The 18,147-nt window shown below is 46.1% G+C and overlaps 1 protein-coding gene across 1 annotated transcript; it reads left to right on the top strand.

The window, feature by feature from the left end:
- The first annotated feature begins 3,446 nt into the window (after positions 1-3,446).
- PNOC (prepronociceptin) lies at positions 3,447-17,035 on the top strand. The gene is made up of 2 exons (XM_055001912.1): positions 3,447-3,572; positions 16,466-17,035. The coding sequence occupies exons 1-2, from the start codon at positions 3,447-3,449 to the stop codon at positions 17,033-17,035; spliced, it is 696 nt and encodes a 231-aa protein (XP_054857887.1).
- The last annotated feature ends 1,112 nt before the right edge of the window (positions 17,036-18,147 follow it).

The following is an 18,147-nucleotide window of genomic DNA, read 5'->3' as shown; positions in this document are numbered from 1 at the left end:
AAATGGCCTCTGTGACTATAGAATTATGGGAAGATCGTGCTTTGTCTAGACTTTACCACTTAGAGGGAGGGAATGTGATGTTTGAATGCTTCCGCGGGTACATAAAAAAATCATCCTTACATATAGAAAACTAGTTTATAATAGTTCAGCCTAACTTTCTAGATCTACAAATACCACTGGATGGTGGGAAAGAGGTGGTACAGTGAACTGTGCTATTTGAAAATGCAGACTGCTATTACCGGCACATTAGTTCCCAACATACCTTACATACAGAACTCCCTACAAGTAGAAATTGAACATAGCAAGCAGAGAACTGCAAGACACGATCTAGCACAGTTATCCACACACTGATCACCTCCAGGTTAGGCTACTACAATACACTCAACATGGGGTAGCCTTTGGAGACTGTCCAGAAGCACCACAGTATTCTAGTTTTGTGCTCACTGGAAGTTTTTACATGGGGAAGACATTTGAAAACTATAGTATAAAATAGCATGGTCCATTCTACCACCTTGTCTGCTGTGTATGTAGATCAAGCCTACTTTTCTATATGTAGGAGGGACATCTCTTCCGGGAGAAGTGTTCAGACATACAATCAATCACTGTTGTATGTGCTATACAACATGGCACAACCCAAGGAAAACTTTTTCCATTTGGCTCTGCTGAACTGTATTGACAGGCCTTTAGAGCTAATGAATTCTAATTTCAGACTTAATTAAACCAAAGTTCAGTGGCTACTGCTGGAATAAATGTTGTTAGCCTCAAATTTGCCACTAGACTGCTGCTGAATTTTGCAGCAACAGATTAACATGACTAACCTTCTGGAATTACTAAGGCAGACTCCAGGTCCTTGTGCCCCCAAACGCCTCTTATTTTAGAGATTCGGACATTCAGTGCCATTGGAACTGTAAGCCATTAATTTCTGTTATTACAATGCAACCGTCTATGGAATCAAGGGAGAGTAAGTCCCCTTTCTCCATCACTACCCCCATGAACAAGATGAGTTACTATCTAAAGTCTGTCCGCTTCATGGGATGCTTGCATCAATCTTTAGGCAGGGAGGTAGACAAGAGTGAGTCCATGGAGAACTCCCCTCTGGCCAAAACCCTGAATTCAGCCCATCTGTTACTGGGCTGTGAAACTGGTTGGGGGCCGTCTCCTTCCTGTGTGAGAGAAAGAAAGGCAGAGCAGGAATTTCACAAGATGAACCACACAGGCCCTGTTTTGCTCTACAGATCTGTCAACCCCCTGAGGAACAGAAACCTGGAGCAAGTCCCCTGCATTTAGTTAATGAGTAACTGCACATCACATTTCTTCTTGGACTGCTGTCAGAGAAACTGGTGTTTCAATCATCTTGCTCTGGCCTGGCACTAAACTACAGGGCTTTTCACGCCCTCAGTCAAAATCACTGTGCTGCTGTATTCCCTTTTCTGGATTCTCCCCTCACCAGTCATCCCCCTGACAACCTCCTCATGCTTCGAATCTATTCAAGCCACTTTCTTGATCACGGGGCCGGCAACTGGAGGCCCATCTGCCAAATCTGGCTCTCTAAGAAGGCGCTGCCTGGCCTCCCACTTACCAACTTGGAGGCAACCCATTTTGGCTTAATGTAGGCAAGGTACGGTTGCCAGGCTCCCTCAACCTCCCGGCAGGGGGATAGGGGCCTGGCACTTACCTTGGGAGGTGCGTGCACATGGAGCACGCGCACGTTCCCCCACTAGCACAATGATGTCACTACGGGAGTGATGTCATCGTGCCCCCTGGGAGCGTGCTCACGCTCCGCAGGGACTCAAAACAGGCCCGATCCACACCAAAATGGGCCCGTTTTGAGGTGCTGTGGAGTGCAGGAGCGCTCCTGCACTCCGCAGCACCCGAAAATGACCCTGTTTTGCTGCAGATCGGGTCCGTTATGAGGCATTGCAGAGCGCAGGAGCACTCCTGCACGCTGCAGTGCCCGAAAATGGACCTGTTTTGCCGCAGATCGGGCCCGTTTCGAGGCACTGCGGAGCACAGGAGTGCAAAAAGGGCCTGAAATGAGCCCAATTTCAGCCTAAATGAGCCCAATTTCAGCCGAAATGGGTCCATTTTGAAGAACTGCAGAGTGCAGGAGCGCTCCCGCGCTCCACAGCGGCCCTGATCCAGGCCAAAACAGGCCTGATCCCAGTAGCTGCTGTGCATGGGAGCACGCAGCACCACTGCGGAGTGTGCACGGAAGGTGTGCGCCCCCCCCACTGGTTAGGTAAGTGGGGGCGGGGTGTGGGGAATGGGGGCAGGAGATCCCCCACCCCCATGGAGGGGGGGTCTGGCATCCCTAAGGCAAGGAGACAGCAGGATGCTTAAAAAGAGGTTTTATTCTTCTGTTACAAGCCCTGTTTTACTTTCGCCTCCATCTTTCTCCTTTCCTTCCTCTCCCCTCAGTTCTAGAGGGTCTCGTCCACTTAGCAACAAACTATAGCCCATTTCCAAATTTTAACAATGTGTTAAATTGCAAAGCAGCTATTCGAATCCAACACACTTAGGGTTGTCAGTCCCCTCCATCCCCCACTCCCGCTTACCTGGCCGGCAGGGGAGGCACGGCCTCCCAGGGGTGCACTCCGGGGCAGCGCAGCATGCTCCTGTGTGCCTGATCTGGCCCAGATCGGGCCTGAATCGTCCTGGAACAGGCCACTGTGGAGTGTGGGAGCATTCCCACACACCACAGCAGCCCATTCCAGGCTGATTTGGGCCAGATCCAGGCTAATTCAGGCCTAAATAGGCCTGGATTGGGCTGCCATGGAGCGCAGGAATGTTCCCACACTCCACACTGGCCCATTCCAGGCCAATTCAGGCCAAATCTGGGCCGATTCGGTCCAAACTGGGCCCAATTCAGGCCCCCCACAAAGCACAGGAACACTCCTGGGGCAGCCGTGGCCCAGGAGATGATGCCACTTCCCAGAAGTGATGACATCGCGTGGGCCCAGGAGTGTGTGCAAGAGAGGCACAGAAGAGAAGGTAGGTGCCAAGTTCCCCACCTCCCGCTGAGAGGACCGGGAGGGGGGGGGACCATAACCATAAACACACTGCTCTTCTTTGAAATAAAACAAAAAGAATAGCAAACAGTAATCAAAAGTCAGTTCCAAAAGTCTTTTAGGCAGGTTTCTTTGTTTTGTGCTGTTTCTCATTACTGGAGTGGCATAGACTGGGAAGCAGGGTAAGTTCTGGTCTTCTGTGTTCTTCTTTTTCTTCTGAAGTATCCGAACAACAACAAAAATCTGAATTACTAAAATAAGAGACAGAACAGAATATCGCGTGTTTGTGTTTGTTTTTACGAAATCTGATCATTTCAAAGAGTTGCCCTTCAGTTCTTATGGGCTGGTGCTGGAGATGTCTGTGGCAGCAGGCAGGGATCGATCCCTCCCCTCACCCTCTGTTCCTGTTTCTTCTCCAGTTTTTTTGAGACTGACACCATGAGGATCCTCCTGTGGGGCATCTGGTTGTTCAGCTTGCTCGCCTACGCTCTCAGCGACTGCCGGAGGGACTGCCTGAATTGCCACAGACACTTGTATAGCCATCAGGATGACTTCAGTCTTCTTGTAAGTAATCTTGTAGGCATGCCCAGCTCTTGTCCGGGGTGTGTGTGTGTGGAATTCTCTTTTAATCACACCTATTTAGTGCCGCTCCACCTCCATTTTGCCTGGATCCTTTCTTTAAAGAGGCAGTTTAATTCCAGTCGAGTATATGTTATCGAGTTGTCATACTATGAACCCTCCCACTAAGAAATGTTCCTGTAGAGGGGCAAGCCTGGGATGTGACTAGCATTGCCAACTGACCTGGAGTGGGGGAAATGTCCTTTCTCTTTTAACAGAAGCTTAATGTATGCAAATAGACAGCAACAGCCTGCCATGGAATGGAGGGAAATGACTTCACCTGCTAAATAACATCCCATGAAGCCTCTGTTAAAGGGAGAGGACATTTTTTCTCCAGGCCAGTTGGCAGTGCTGTATGGGCTGCTCTGCATAGACCCAGGCTGCAGTGGCAAGTGGCACATGAGTGGCAGCCTCTCTTGTATTTTCCACTGCTCAAGATTTATGAATCAATGAACTTAGGGAAGGGAAGGAGAGGAGAGGAGCCTCTATCCATTGTCACTGTTGCTATGGCCTAGGGGAGGGGTCGTGGCTCAGTAGGAAGCCACCTGCTTTGCTTGCAGAAGATCTCAGGTTCAATCCCCGGCACCTCCAGTTAAAGGGATCTGGTACGAAAGGTGATATGCAAGTCCTCAGCCTGAGATCCTGAAGAACCATTCCAATCAGAGTAGACAATACCAATCTATCAAGGTGAGACTCGATGGCACATGTGCGCTTGCACACACACACAGAGCATGGGACCAGGGGTGGATTGGCACTTTAACTTACTCAGAAAGTTCCCAGAGGCCCAATGACCTGGAGAGCCACTTGTAACTCCATGCTCCGTGTGTGTGTGTGTGTGCACGCATGCGAGTGTGCACAAGTGCCGTCAATTTGCAACTAACTTATGGCAGCCCCAGCAAGAGGCTGTCAAAGCAAGTGAGAAGCAGAGATGGTTTGCCAGTGCCTTCCTCTGCAGAGTCTTCCTTGGTGGTTGCCCATCCAAGTACTGACCCTGCTTTGCTTCTGAAATCTGACGAGATCAGGCTAGACCGGAAAACTAAGAATAAAATTAATCTAATAATGATAGAAGGAAAGAATCAGGTATATAATAAAAATGTTATTCATTGATAAAAATTAGATATGAAGACAGATGGTAAAGATAGAATAAGATGGTAAAGCTGGAATGAGATATTTAAATGGAATTGAAATGTCAAAGATAGATTTAAGTAAGCTCCTCTTAAATGTATGTATAAAGTTTTTATTTTATGTTGATAGGATTATAGGATTATAGTGTATATCTTATGGATGTATTTTTGTATGTTTGGAAAATTAAGTAAAATAATAATACCTGACAGCAAGTGGAGGAAGAAAGGAAGGGAGAGCGGGGGAAGAAAACATGGTATGGTGGTTAAAGTGTCTGAGAGACTCAGGAATTTTCTGCACTGCACACTTTAAGCTGGTGTTTCTGAGTAGAGATGGGCACGAACAGCAATACAAACAAACAAAAAGCCACGAACAGCCTGTTCTGCTGTTCACGAGAAAACTGTTCATGAGGCCCCATTCCAAACGAACACGTGTTCGTTCCAAGCCCTGTTCGTGACATTCATCAGCCGTTCGTAAAGCCAGACAGTCTGGCACCTTCAATCAATTCCCTTGGCAACGTAGGCAGGGACTGTGTGAACTCTGTCTGAACTGTTGCCCTGGAAACCCCAATCTAAGCCCAATTGAGGTTGATAGGCAGGTCTTCCATCCAAGTGCGAAGCTCCAAATTTGTTACATGGGAGCAAAGAGCAGGAGGGACGGGGTCTTCAGTAACCATGAAAACACCAATCTCATCCCTCCAAACCCTGTTAGGCAGTTCTGACTGCCAACCACAGACCTCTTGTTTTGCTCTCTGGGAACTCTGGTTATAAAGCACCATGCTCCCAGCTCTGGCTTTCAATTTCAGCAGACAGTGGAGTGGGAGAGAGCTGTTGTGGCATTTTGAGAGAGAGACAGGTAGAGTGTATTGGAGCTTGAATTGTTTTGTGTGTGTGGTGGGATAGGGATCTACCCCCTCAGGTTCCAGGGCTGCTGCCAGGCTCTGGGGCCAAGCTCAGTGGGCACCTCGGCTGAGGGCTTACAGTGATTCTTAGTGCCTGTCCTGCCTCATCTGGTCAGGTTTCTGGGAGTGCTGGGCTAGGGCTCTACCCCCTCCCTCAGGTTCCAGGGCTGCTGCCAGGCCAAGCTATTCTTTACTGTTATTACCTGTCCTGCTGCCTGCTTAGGTCAGGTTTCTTGATCAAACTTGGATGATGGCTGGAAGAGAGCCTTCTGAACACTCCCTGCAAATATGGGCTCTCTAAGTTCCAAGGGGGCTGTTCTGGCCCCAGTGAACATCCAACCACAAACATGTTCGTGAACAGGTCGTGTTCGTTGCTGTTCATGAATCACCGTTTGTGGATGGCAACGAACAACAAACATCGCGTTCGGGTTTTTTTCCTGTTCGTGCCCATCTCTATTTCTGAGTACTCAGGTTGATCAGCGCAGAATTGGCTTGGGCTCCTGGCATTTTGCACTGCACAACCTCAAGGCAATTTGGTGTATGCTTTCTTATTCCTGACAAGTTGAGATGTGTCTGTTTGAAGCCGCCTTTTGTGGGGGCTGGAGCCAATGTCATTTATTTTTAAAATTTCAACACATGCATTGTAACATTGTAATCTGTCCTCCATCCCCACCGCCCTTCTCCTGTCCCTGTATTTGCTGATTGGGCAGTCCTGTGTCCACCAATTTTATTTTTTAATTCTGCAGAAGCAATTGGTTGCGGAGTTCTGGGGGGGGGGGACCTACAAAGTACTTTCACACTTGTTCCACTAGTTTCTAGCAGATTGCTCTGTCTAGCAGATTTGAATTGTCTGCTTGGTGCAAAACCGCGGCTCTCAGTCAGAGCAAAATATTCAAATGTTACTGTCCCAAAAACTGGCATTCTCACTGGCCTCCTCACATCTTGTGACCATGTTCTGGGATGAGGAAGGTGGATTCTTGAGATGAGTCCCCCCATCCCCATTTCCAAATCACCGTGAACCTGAGCCCCAGTTGTAAATAAAGGAAATTAAAAATTAAACCCAAGAAGTGATCAGTGGGGAATGTGGATTGCCATCAGGGAACGGAGCAGACATTGTGCTTAAAGGGGTAAAATGCACAAATGTCACAGCATTGCAATACTCTTCCCTAATTTAAAAAAGAGGAGGGAAATAGATGCTCAGTTGCTTCATGCTTGTTTCAGGCTATTCCTAATGCCAAAGAGGGAGGAAAATTTAAGATGTATGTGCAGAAATGGGGAGGGAAAGAGTGGTTTCCACCAGGTGGCACCCAGGAAAAGGAAAAGGTAGGGGGGAAGAGACGCAATTAAGGACAAAGAATTCTGCACACACATAGGATGCATCAGCTGCGACTCAACAGCGGCTTAAAAAATGTCACCTTATGTGCTCAGGGAAAAAAGTCAGGGAAAAGCCAGCGGAAGGTCGATTCTGCATCTCACACCTCCTTTCCTTGTGTGGAAATCTGGAGATCGAGAGATGCAGAATGGAATCAGAATCGCTCTAAACTGACCATGTGGAGAAAAAAAAACCAGTTTCAGATCACCACTCTGCCATGGAAGTTTGCTGGCTGACCGCAGGCTAGTTGTAACCCTTTCTCAGCCTCATCCTAACCCTCAGGCTTCTTGTTGTGAGGATAAGATGGGGGGTGGAGGAGCGACAATTTTGCATGCCACTCTGGGTCACTATTTCAATATAAATATCTAAATAAAAGTGGGGTATAAATATCTAAATAATAAATTAAATACAGTAGTGCAGCAGCTGCATTCCATCTCAGTGCCATGGCTATTTATCTCTAGACAAGGACCTTTCAGCCCTTGATATGCTTCAGCCTTCTTGATATGCTTGAAAGTACCTTCAATTGATCTCAGGCTTCTTTCAGGGAAGCGAGGTGGCTGCTAAACCATGAATGAATAGAGATAAAGAGAGGGACACAAACGACATTATCTTTATCACACCTTTTCTTCCTCTTCTATTGATCACAATTGCGAGGGACGTTTCTTCTCTTATTCTGTCTGCTCTTTCCCATTTGGAGGTGTATTGATTTCCCACCCCTTTCCCTTCCTCTTTTTCCCCTACTGAATGGAGCCCAATAGGCAGCTCGTTGCAGTATCCACATGCATTCATCAAGGTCATGTTGCCACATGATCTGCTTTGGAAATGAACATAGCCACATTTTTTTCCAGTAAACCCACTGAACAAAGAAGAGATTCCATGCCACCCTAAGCAGATGTTATACCCTTCTAAGCCCAATAGAATCTCTTTAGGATAGCACTGCTTGAATAGTATTATCAGCCAGGGTATACCAAACGTCAGATGTTTAGATCAGGGATTCCCAGGTTTGTTGAACTTGTGAGCGCTTTTGGAATTTTGTGAGCATTTTGTTTGTGTGTGTGTGTGTGTTTGTTTGTGTGTTTGTTGAGCCTTTCTCACTGAGACTGAAGGTGGATTATACAGTATAAGTCAATAAATCAATGGCTAGGTGTCAGGTCTATGGATGACAGGCAGATAGATCCCTGTACCCTTACAGCAAACACTCCATGGTCTTGGTTGAAAAGACTTTATTCAAGGAATCAAATCATGTTCATAGATATGTCCACAGATTGATCAGAAGTTGACAGGAATAACAAGATCTGTAAAACTACGGTTCATCTATGTCCCAAGTCCTCATCCCCCCTCCCAACAGGAAGACATAACTTTTAGCGCGAAGCAGTCCTGAGAACTCCCTAAATAGTTTACAGGTTTAGTCTAGACATAAAAGAGGCAATAGATTAAGGATGAAACACGGTATTCTTCTTCCCCCTGAGAACTAGCAGGTTTGCAAGGTCAGAGACACTGAGCTTCAAAGCACAAGAGATAAGACATTCTGGGTACAGCAGGCCTGTGAATACAAGGCAAGTTGTGGCATCAGCAATATGATATCAAGACACAGCATAGAACAATGGTTCATAGCAACACATCAGTTGAAAATAATGGCATGGATGGGTGACAGACATGACACTAGGACATTTAATGAACAATACAATAGACAGAGATTGTCCTGACCTGAATAGCCCAGGCAAGCAATATTTCATCAGCTCTTAGCTGCTAAGCAGAGTCAACCATGGTTAGTAAATGGATGGGAGACCTCCAATGAAAGCCAGGGCTGCAGAGGCAGGCAATGGCAAACCACCTCTGTTAGTCTTTTACCATGAAACCCAGGGGTTGCCATAAGTCAGCTATGACTTGATGGCACTCTCTACCACCAGGGTATAGATTGCATGAATTTGAAAATGGACATAAATCTGAATACAGAACTAAAACAAAACATAAGCAATTTGGCACAATTTATTAAACAACATGGAAACTAAACCATATGAGCACTGAGGGGGCACCATCACAAAATAGTTGCCACTGGAGAAGCATGGCCCACCCTTAAATGGCTGCCATTGGGGCTGGGACCAATCACAAAATATTGGAAGGTTGAATGTCAAGCATCCTGCTATGATGGAGGCAGGTTTTTTTTCCAAATCAGTGCTCCCAGCAGAGGATAAGAAAACATATTTGTGGGCATGGTAGCACCCATGAGGGCTATGTTGGGGATCATGCTATAGATTGCATGCAAGTATCCTAACAATTTTGATACCCTTGTGAGTAAATAAATCAGATCATCTCCTTCCTTTTAACCCACTGTAACATCTAAGAGCCACTGAGTGTACCCTGTTGGCCATGGGGTTTGTCCTCTATCTGGGATGGCAGTGGGTTTCTCACTGCTGTGAATTCCCTTCCCCCAGAAGTTTAGCCAAATCAGAGTCTGAGCATCTCTTTGAAGTGAAGGGATCTATCTATCTATCTATCTATCTATCTATCTATCTATCTATCTATCTATCTATCTATCTATCTATCTATCTATCTATCTATCTATCTATCTATCTATCTATCTATCTATCTGTGTCCTGACTGACTCATCAATGCCCAGCCCAAACCCCTGGACCTAGAAACATGAAATTTGGGGAGAACATACTTTTCGTGATGTAGAGGCTCACTAAGAAGGGAAAAAATTCACTCCCTAAGGGGGTGAAAAGGGGTAAAATGTGTTTTCCCATAGGGATACAGCTTCCCTGTTTGCTGGCAGGCTGCCCCCGCCCCCGCCAACTGCCAACTCAGCCACTCTTCCATGAGGTCATTTGCATATTCAGCCTGATTGGTCATCACCCCAACATTCTAAACAGTATGCAGTTGCTGTTGGGAGTCATTGAATGTATCCTGAGATAAAAATGCACCTCCCAGTCTTCCCCTCTAGGGTTGCCAATCTCCCTGTGGAGCCTGGCTTTCCTGTGTGGCTGGAAAGCTCCTGCCTACTCGCACCCCCCCCCGATTAGTCAGCTGTAGAACTCTGTGTTCTGAGGTAAAATCAATTAAAGGAAACTGCAGACAGTTGAAGAAATATAGTACAAGACTCCTGAGCAGGGATAACATGCTTCGTTTTATTCAAACACCTTTAGGAAGCTCAGGTGCTATTATACTACAAAACCAACTAAAAAAAACCACAAACCAAAAAATGTTACATACCCATAAGTATTATAACTGGATTTAAAGTAGTTAAATACCATAGCGAAGCACTGGTATCAAGCTAGTTGGACTATATTTCTTTATCGTCTTTGTATCTCATCCTTCCATGGTCTCCAGTCTCAGGAACAGATCAGATCTGTGCCTGCTTAGGTTCAGCAATGTGACAATATCAGCAACTCCCAGACCATACAGGGCGCCTCAGGCTTCTTATTTTAGCTTGCAATTTCCCAGTGCAATCCAAAGCAGGTTTCTGAGTCCATTGAAGTCAGGGGGCTTGGAAGGGTGTAATTCTGCTTAGGACTGTGCTGTCAGTATATCTTTATACAATACTTGATTCAGATATTTTATGTCGCTGGGGATTTTCTTTTGTTTTTCTTCTATGTCTAAGCATCTTGGGTGTTAGAGAAAGGTGATTTACAATGCAATCCTAAGCAGAGTTACACCAGTCTAAGCCCATTGAAATCAATGGGCTTAAACTGGGAGTAACTCTGCTTAGGATTGCACTGTTAGTCACGCACATTTTCAAAGATGTATGTGATCTGTCACCTTGGATGATGCACGTTTCCCTCCTCCTAACATCATTCTAAGCAGCTTTTGCTTCAGGACTGAATGAACGAGCGAGTGAATGAGTAAGCGAAGGAGTGAATGAACATCAGCTTCAGCTAACTGGGCCAGGTTCTGCACGGTGCTGGCAAGAGCTCTCCTGGCCAATTAAGTAATGCAGTGGATGGGTCATTAAGATTCATTTGGAGAGCCTCTCCGCTCCGTGCTGTGCCGCACGGCCTCCTCATTCCAGCAATTTGACAAATTCCTTCCATAATGGGCTCCACCTTGGAGGGACTGCCAAGGACACTGCAGAAAGAATAGGCTCCCCACAAGCTGCCCAGTGCTGCCCAAGAGAGGAGCAATATGTTGAGAGAGGGGGCAAGAGCGAGCCTGTCGCTTTCTGGATCAATCATCTTTGTAACGGCCATCCTGGAAACAACGTGGAGGGCGTGCGTACTGGATGAATCACACGAGCCAAGCAGGTCTTTCTGACTCAACTGTTGCTCCATAACTGCTGGACCCTAACAGAACAAAAGATGATCCAGGAAATATTGTTTCATCCTCCCCCATTTTCGCAAGCAGGCTTTACAGGTTCAGTTTTGTGGGAAAAGAAGTGCTGATGGCGGGGTGGGTACTAGCTGGTGTGAGCTCCCCAAATTGCTATTCCACAAACAAACAGCACAGCCCTATGAGTGGCTGTGGGAGGGGGCAGTTGCCGCCTGAATCCCACATGCCCTTGTATAAGCAGTCAGGTGATCTGCCATTACAATTAACAGACTTTGCCCCCTTCCCAATGACTTCTGCCAATACCCTTTGCACAGCCCCAGCAAGGTTGCTTGCTAGCCAGCTGCAAAAGCTCAGACTTGTTTTTCTTTGTCTGGTTTAGAGAAATCCTCTGTCACCCGCTCTAACAGGTAGCAGCGACCTGCATTCTGAGCTAACCTTGATTGTCCACCCATTCATTCTTAGTAGCCAATTAACCAGGCAGAACGTCACAGGCTCCTAATGCTGTCCTCTTACTTAGGAATTAAAGAAGCATCTCATCACTTTGAACTAGCAAGATGTTTTCTGGAAAACAGCTGCTTCTGAGTAGCAGTTGATGTCAAAGACGCTAAAAAGCTCAGGGGAGAATGTTTGGAAACAACAGGCTAGGCTGTAATACAACGGCATCCCATAATAAGTGTGGAGGTTTCCGTGAAATCAAATGAGCCTCTCTGGTGGCAACAAATTTGCAGGTGTTGCCATGAGCAGTGCTCAAAGCCCAGCACTCCTGATTCTAAGGCCCGGAAGGGGTGTCTGCAATATTTATTTCAACAGCTCTGTATTTTAAATGTTCAGGGAATTTCTGTGCTCCTCACCCCTACCAATCTCTTTGGGAGCGAGAGCACTCGATACTTCTGACTTCTTCGTAATAATCTGCCTATTTACCTACGTAACCCTCATCTCAAAGTTCTTTTGAGCTCTCCAAAGACCAACAAAGCAGATTTACAGAGGGCTTCTTCCACCATACCTCTTTATTAGCAATTCCAGAGTCAGGCCAGGCAAAATTCCAGATAGCTTGGGACAGAGCGATTGAGTTCAAGGGAGGTGTGACATCCTTGCCAAATGCCCAAAACATGCAACATGTTGGTGTGCCATCAAATTGGGGGAGGTATATTTGGCCAGAAAGAGAGCAAGGCAAAACCCAGCAGCGCTACCAGCAGCTCAGGGATTCACCTTGGACTTGGCTGCTGGCTATGCAGGTCTGAGAGGGGATGACCAGCGTAAGCCATTCTTGTTGCCTTTGTCAGCACAGCTGACCCCCACGTGCTGCCCATGTCTTGGTTGCTTGGGCAGAGAACTAGTCCTGGGTTCCAAGCAGAATAGACTGATGTGCCCCTACCGGCACATGTGCTGGAGGTTGCCTACTCCTGTTCTAGAAGACCCCAAGAGCTATACACTGTTTTAATTCTCATGGTAGTGGAAAGGAGGATTTTAAAAAACTTGTTCATCTCTTCTCATTCCCAGCTAATTTATGACAATTAGGCACTGAAAGAGGATTGCTGACTTCCTCCAAATTCTGTTGTGAGATAGTAACAGTGCAATCCTAAGCAGAGTTACTCCAGTCTAAGCCCACTGATTTCAATGGGCTTAGATTGGCGAAACTCTCCTTAGGACTGCACTGTAAATGTAGCTCACGCTTCACTTTCTTCCTCAACAAAAAAGAAATGAATTCTCAGCAAGAAGCAATTAAAAGCCAGACAATTTGAACCTCCTTCTTTTTTTCATGCTCAGATTGCGAAACTGTTTGCTTTTCAATCACATTGCTAAGGGTAATTGTTTTTTTACATTTGAGTTGGAGCAAAATCCTCTGAACCAGCAGTTTTAATCGTGTGCACATGTACATTCCATTGGAAGAAACCAGGGGCCAAGCTAGAAGTGATGAATGACACAGGTTGGACACTTGTCAGCTTCCCTTAAGTTTTGATGGGAAATGTAGGCGTCCTGGTCTTGCAACTTGGCTCTCCGACTGCTGTCAATGGACTTTTCAACTGTCACTTGTCGAACATTCCGCCAAGCTGCCTACATTTCCCATCAAAACTTGAGGGAAGCTGACAAGTGTCCAACCTGTGTCATTTGTCACTTGTAGTTTGGCCCCATGTCTGGTGTACAAAGAGAAAGAGAAGAAAACCCTACAGAGGGCAGCAAGGGGGAGTCAGATAGGAATGTGAGGACAGCAGCTCTCTTTCTGTTAAGTGTCACTTCCTCGTCTTGTCACCAGATAGGTACTCTCAGGGCAATATCCTGCTTCTTCTCGGAACTACTCTCTCTATCTCTTAGTCAGCTAGATAGATACTGTCTCTGTCTTTCCTCTTTACTATCAAGTATGTTAGTTCCTAAATACATTTTTTAAACTCTTTAATCAGTTCACATGGCCAATGCTGTGGAAAGCACTCTGCCAACACATTCAACCCTATAAAGATCTAGCTCTCTGCACTGTCTGCCCCCAAGAAAGGGCAACTGTACTTCCGTCTATCTTCAGAGCGGTACGTAATGTAAGACGAGCCCTACGGGATCAAACCAGGGATCTAGCTAGTCCAGAATTCCTGTTTCATACAGTGAACAATCAATTGCCTTGGAAGGCCAACGAATAGGGTATAGAACCCAAGGGCCTCCCTGTTACTTCCTCCTAGCACCATTCAGGGGTCTGTTGCCTCTGACTTATGGAGGTTCCCTTTACTCACCATGGCTAGTAGTTAATGATGGACCTATCCCCCATAAATCTGTTGAGTCTCCCTTTAAAGCCATCTTTTAAAGCAACTTCTGTGCCTCAGAATGTGGGATTTCTTCTCACAGACTACTGTGACACACTCTATTCAGAGCTGTCCTTGAAGATAGCTTAGAATCTCTGATAGGTTCAAAATGAAGCTGTTCAATTATTGACCAAGTTGAACCATTATGAACACGTAACATTTGCAATTAAAATAATTACACCAATTCACTATTTTCTTCTTGATTCAGTTCAAGGTGCTGATTATTACCTTTAGAACCCTTCAGGACCTGGGACTCACACACCTGAGGGACTGCTTCTCCTGGGATGAGCCCAGGTACAATTTTAGATCTGCCCAGCGTTCTCTGCAACCCATTCCTTCCCCTAGTTTTGCCAGAAATCAGCCTTTTCTTCCGTTTATAATAATAACAACATTCGATTTATATACCACCCTTCAGGACAACTTGTCTGTCTGTCTGTCTTTTTGTTTGTTTCCTTTATAGTCCACCTTTCTCACTGAGACTCAAGGCAGGTTACACAGTATGAGATTAGTACAATCAGTATCAAGCACATTTCAATACAGTATCAAGGACATTTCCATAAACAATGCCATAGGGTAAATAGATACAAGTTTAAAAGACATAGTATTAGCAAGAATCCAATACAGAGTAGAAAAAATACTGAAACTGAACATAATCAATTCTAGGATTAACATTAGACAACATGGAGCACAGGTGGTACATAGGAGTACGTAACTTAACACCCACTCAGAGTGGTTTACAATGTATGTTATCATTATACCCACAACAACAATCACTCTGTGAGGTGGGTGGGGCTGAGAGAGCTCTGGAAGAGCTGTGACTGACCCAAGGTCACCCAGCTGGCTTCAAGCAGAGGAGAGGGGAATCAAACCCAGTTCTCCAGATTAGAGTCCTCTGCTCTTAACCACTACACCAAACTGGCTTTATTTATTTATTTACATTATTTATAGTCTGCCTTTCTTGCTTAGACTCAAGGCAGATTACACAGTGTATAATAGCAGCAGACCTCTGGAATAGCCCACCTGAGACTGTATGAATGGATTTATCCTTAGTGTCTTTTAGGGAGGCTGTAAGACATGGAGTTTCTGTTAATATTGGGAGGGGGTGTAATTAGCTTTGTTTTACTGTTCAATTATGCTGCCTGTGTTTCTTTTGTAGAGGGCAAACGCCGAGGGATAGTTTTTTATGGGTTTGTAGATTGGGTTGGGTCCCACAAGCTTTTGCACTGATGATGTCAGTGGAAGAAAAGGAGATGGCATGACATGGGGATCCATTCCTGAGAGGAAGTTCTAGGCAGAAGAGTATTCTGTCATTCCTGAGCCAGAGATCCTAAGGGCCAAATTACAAATTATGTTTTTTGGCAAGTCGGGTTGGGGTTCCCTGGACCCAGGGCTCATTTCTAGGGGGAACACACAGGAACACAGTTCCGGCAGTTCCCCAAAGAGGTCACATGTCAGGTGGCCCTGCCCACCTGACTCTTGGCCATTTTGGGCCCGTTTCAGCCTGGATTGGGGCCAAAACGGCCCGGATCGGGCCTCTGACTGGTGGTGGATCACTCTACCACTCAGCAGCAGCCCGATCCTGGACATTTTGGGCCCTTTTCCAGCCATTTTCAGCCCCTTTTTGCCATTTTGGGCCCAATTTCGGCCCTGAATGGCCAAGATTGGGTCCAAAACAGCCAGGATAGGTGATGTCAGGGGTGTGTGGTATATGCAAATCAGTTATGCTAATGACACACTCATATGCTAATGAGTTATGTTAATGAGTTCCTCCCGCTCTTTTTTTATGAAATGACCCCTGCCTGGACCCAGCCCTCTTTCCTTGCAGTCGCACAGTAGCTGTGGGGAAAGGAATTTTCAAACTCCCCAGGAGCCCATTTCTGCTTGGAATGGTGGTGTTTTTCCAGACCACATTAGCCCCTGCAGGGAGTTATATGCATAGTTTTGGAGCTCCACATGGTGTATTCCAAACACACGCAGCTCCAAAATTATACTAATAACTTCCTGTCAGAGCTGTTTCAGCTTGGGGAAATAACATGGAGGGTAAGGCAGGAGCCCCTCCTCCCCCCATGCTGCAGTTTCGAGCAGAAATGGCCTCCTGGGAAGTTTTAAAATGCCTTTCCCCACCACTGCTGTGTGACTGTAGGGAAAGTGAGGTGAGTCCAGGAAGCCCCAACCTGACGCACCAAAAAAGTAACCTGTAGTTTGGCCTGTTGGCCCCCTTCTTTCTTTTACTTTCACTGCTAATTTAAAAGAAAAAAAATAAACAGAAGCTGGAAAATGCACTCAAATAGGCCTTTCTTATGCTTTCTTCCTCAAAGGGAAAGATTAATTTTACTCCAGCCTCATATCCCTGTAATGATAAATCCCCTTAACTGTGGTTTCCTTTCTACAGATCTGCGTCATGGAATGTGAAGGGAAGCTCTTTTCTAGCGCCACCTGGGGAATCTGCAGCAAAGCAACTGGGAAGGCCACTTTGCCAGGGGGTCTTGACAATCTAGAAGCAGCAGCTAATCAGCCCTTGGAGATGTGGGATGGTAGCCTATTCAGAGGTAGGGGCAACATCAGACACCTTGGGGACCTGACTAGACGGGTGGATCTGAGCAAGGCAGAAGATGAGAAGCAAGTTTCCAAAGTCAGTGGTCTCGTCCGCCAACCGGAGGCAGAAGAAGGCGCCAGCGATGGAAGCCAAGCACCCCTGGGGGAATTACAAGACCAATTTGAGATACCCAAGAGGTTGGGTGGTTTTCTGAGTGGACCATTTGGATTCGGGCAGGTGGCAGAGCCTGCAGTGCAAGAGCTTCAGAAACGGTATGGAGGCTTCATCGGTGTCCGAAAGTCGGCCCGGAAGTGGCATAACCAGAAAAGGTTCAGTGAGTTCCTGAAGCAGTATCTTGGGATGTCCCCACGATCTGTTGAATATGATGGCTTTGCTGATGATCTGAAGGAACAGAATGAGATCTAGATGGATGGACTTCCTCTGGATTCCCCCCCCCCATACCATTAACATGTAGTGAATCGGTTTCAGATCTGCCACAACCAAAAAAGTCAACCCTTGGTCCCAGCCCTCCCTTCCTGGTTGCATGCATTGCAGTCAACCAACCCTTGCCATCAAATTAAAAAGCCAGAGCTTCTTCTGAATAATCCAAATGACTTGATTTTTTTTGCAGTTCCTACAACCCAGTGCTACACACGTTTCCTTGAAAGTGAGATTGATGGGACTGAATGAGGCTGAGGCATGATTTAAACATGACCCTGGCTGAAATGAAAGAACTCTCCTGTGGACTTTTCAGCTCTCTTTGAAACTGGGCCACTACCCATGAAAAGCAATTATGTGGAATGCTTTGTACAGATAACAGCCCAGTTTGAACATGATGCAGTGCAAGTGCAGAGTCCCACAAGAGAGTGCAATGACCTTGCTAGTGTCCCGTTTACTGGTATTTATCCAAAAGGAAGATGGCCCCCTCCAAAAGAAGTTATATACACAAAACTCTGATCCCTGCCCTCTGTTGTCCATCCTCATTCCTGCAAGCAGCAGGAGGGAAATGAGGAGGGAACAATGCCGCTGCCTCCTTGACATCAAACCATGTAACACTCTAGGAACTGACCAAATCTCTATGGTCTTTACCATAAAGTTTGGGGTAATTTCTAGAATGTCATGGTGTCATTTCTGGATCTTCATCTGGAAGTGACATAAAAGTCTCAGCAAAGCTTTCCTCTCCCAGGGACCACTCCCAGACAGTTCCCAGGGAGTGAGGGCCCAGTATCCCTAACATTCTTATAGCTTGTATGTGAATGTAAGACAAACCTGTATTTTTCTTGATGGCACACTTGGAAAAAAACCTAGTCTTCCTTTGGGGTAAATGTGATAAATCAAAGAGTCAGCCTACGCATTGTTGCAGATGGAGGTGTATTAGATGAATATGGTAGACTTCTGGACTGTACCATTTCAGATTCTGAGGTGGGGAATCTGTTCTTTAATGCTGCCCCACATAAAAAATCTTTCATGTTTCAAAGTTGCACCTCTCTCATGTGCTAGTTTACCAGATGCTGGAACAATTTTTGTACACGTGGGAG

This window comes from Eublepharis macularius, chromosome 1 (genome assembly GCF_028583425.1).
Source record: "Eublepharis macularius isolate TG4126 chromosome 1, MPM_Emac_v1.0, whole genome shotgun sequence".
NCBI classification, from domain to species: domain Eukaryota; kingdom Metazoa; phylum Chordata; class Lepidosauria; order Squamata; family Eublepharidae; genus Eublepharis; species Eublepharis macularius.
Note: the sequence above shows the minus strand (reverse complement) of the source record. Positions and strands in the feature narration are given on the sequence as shown.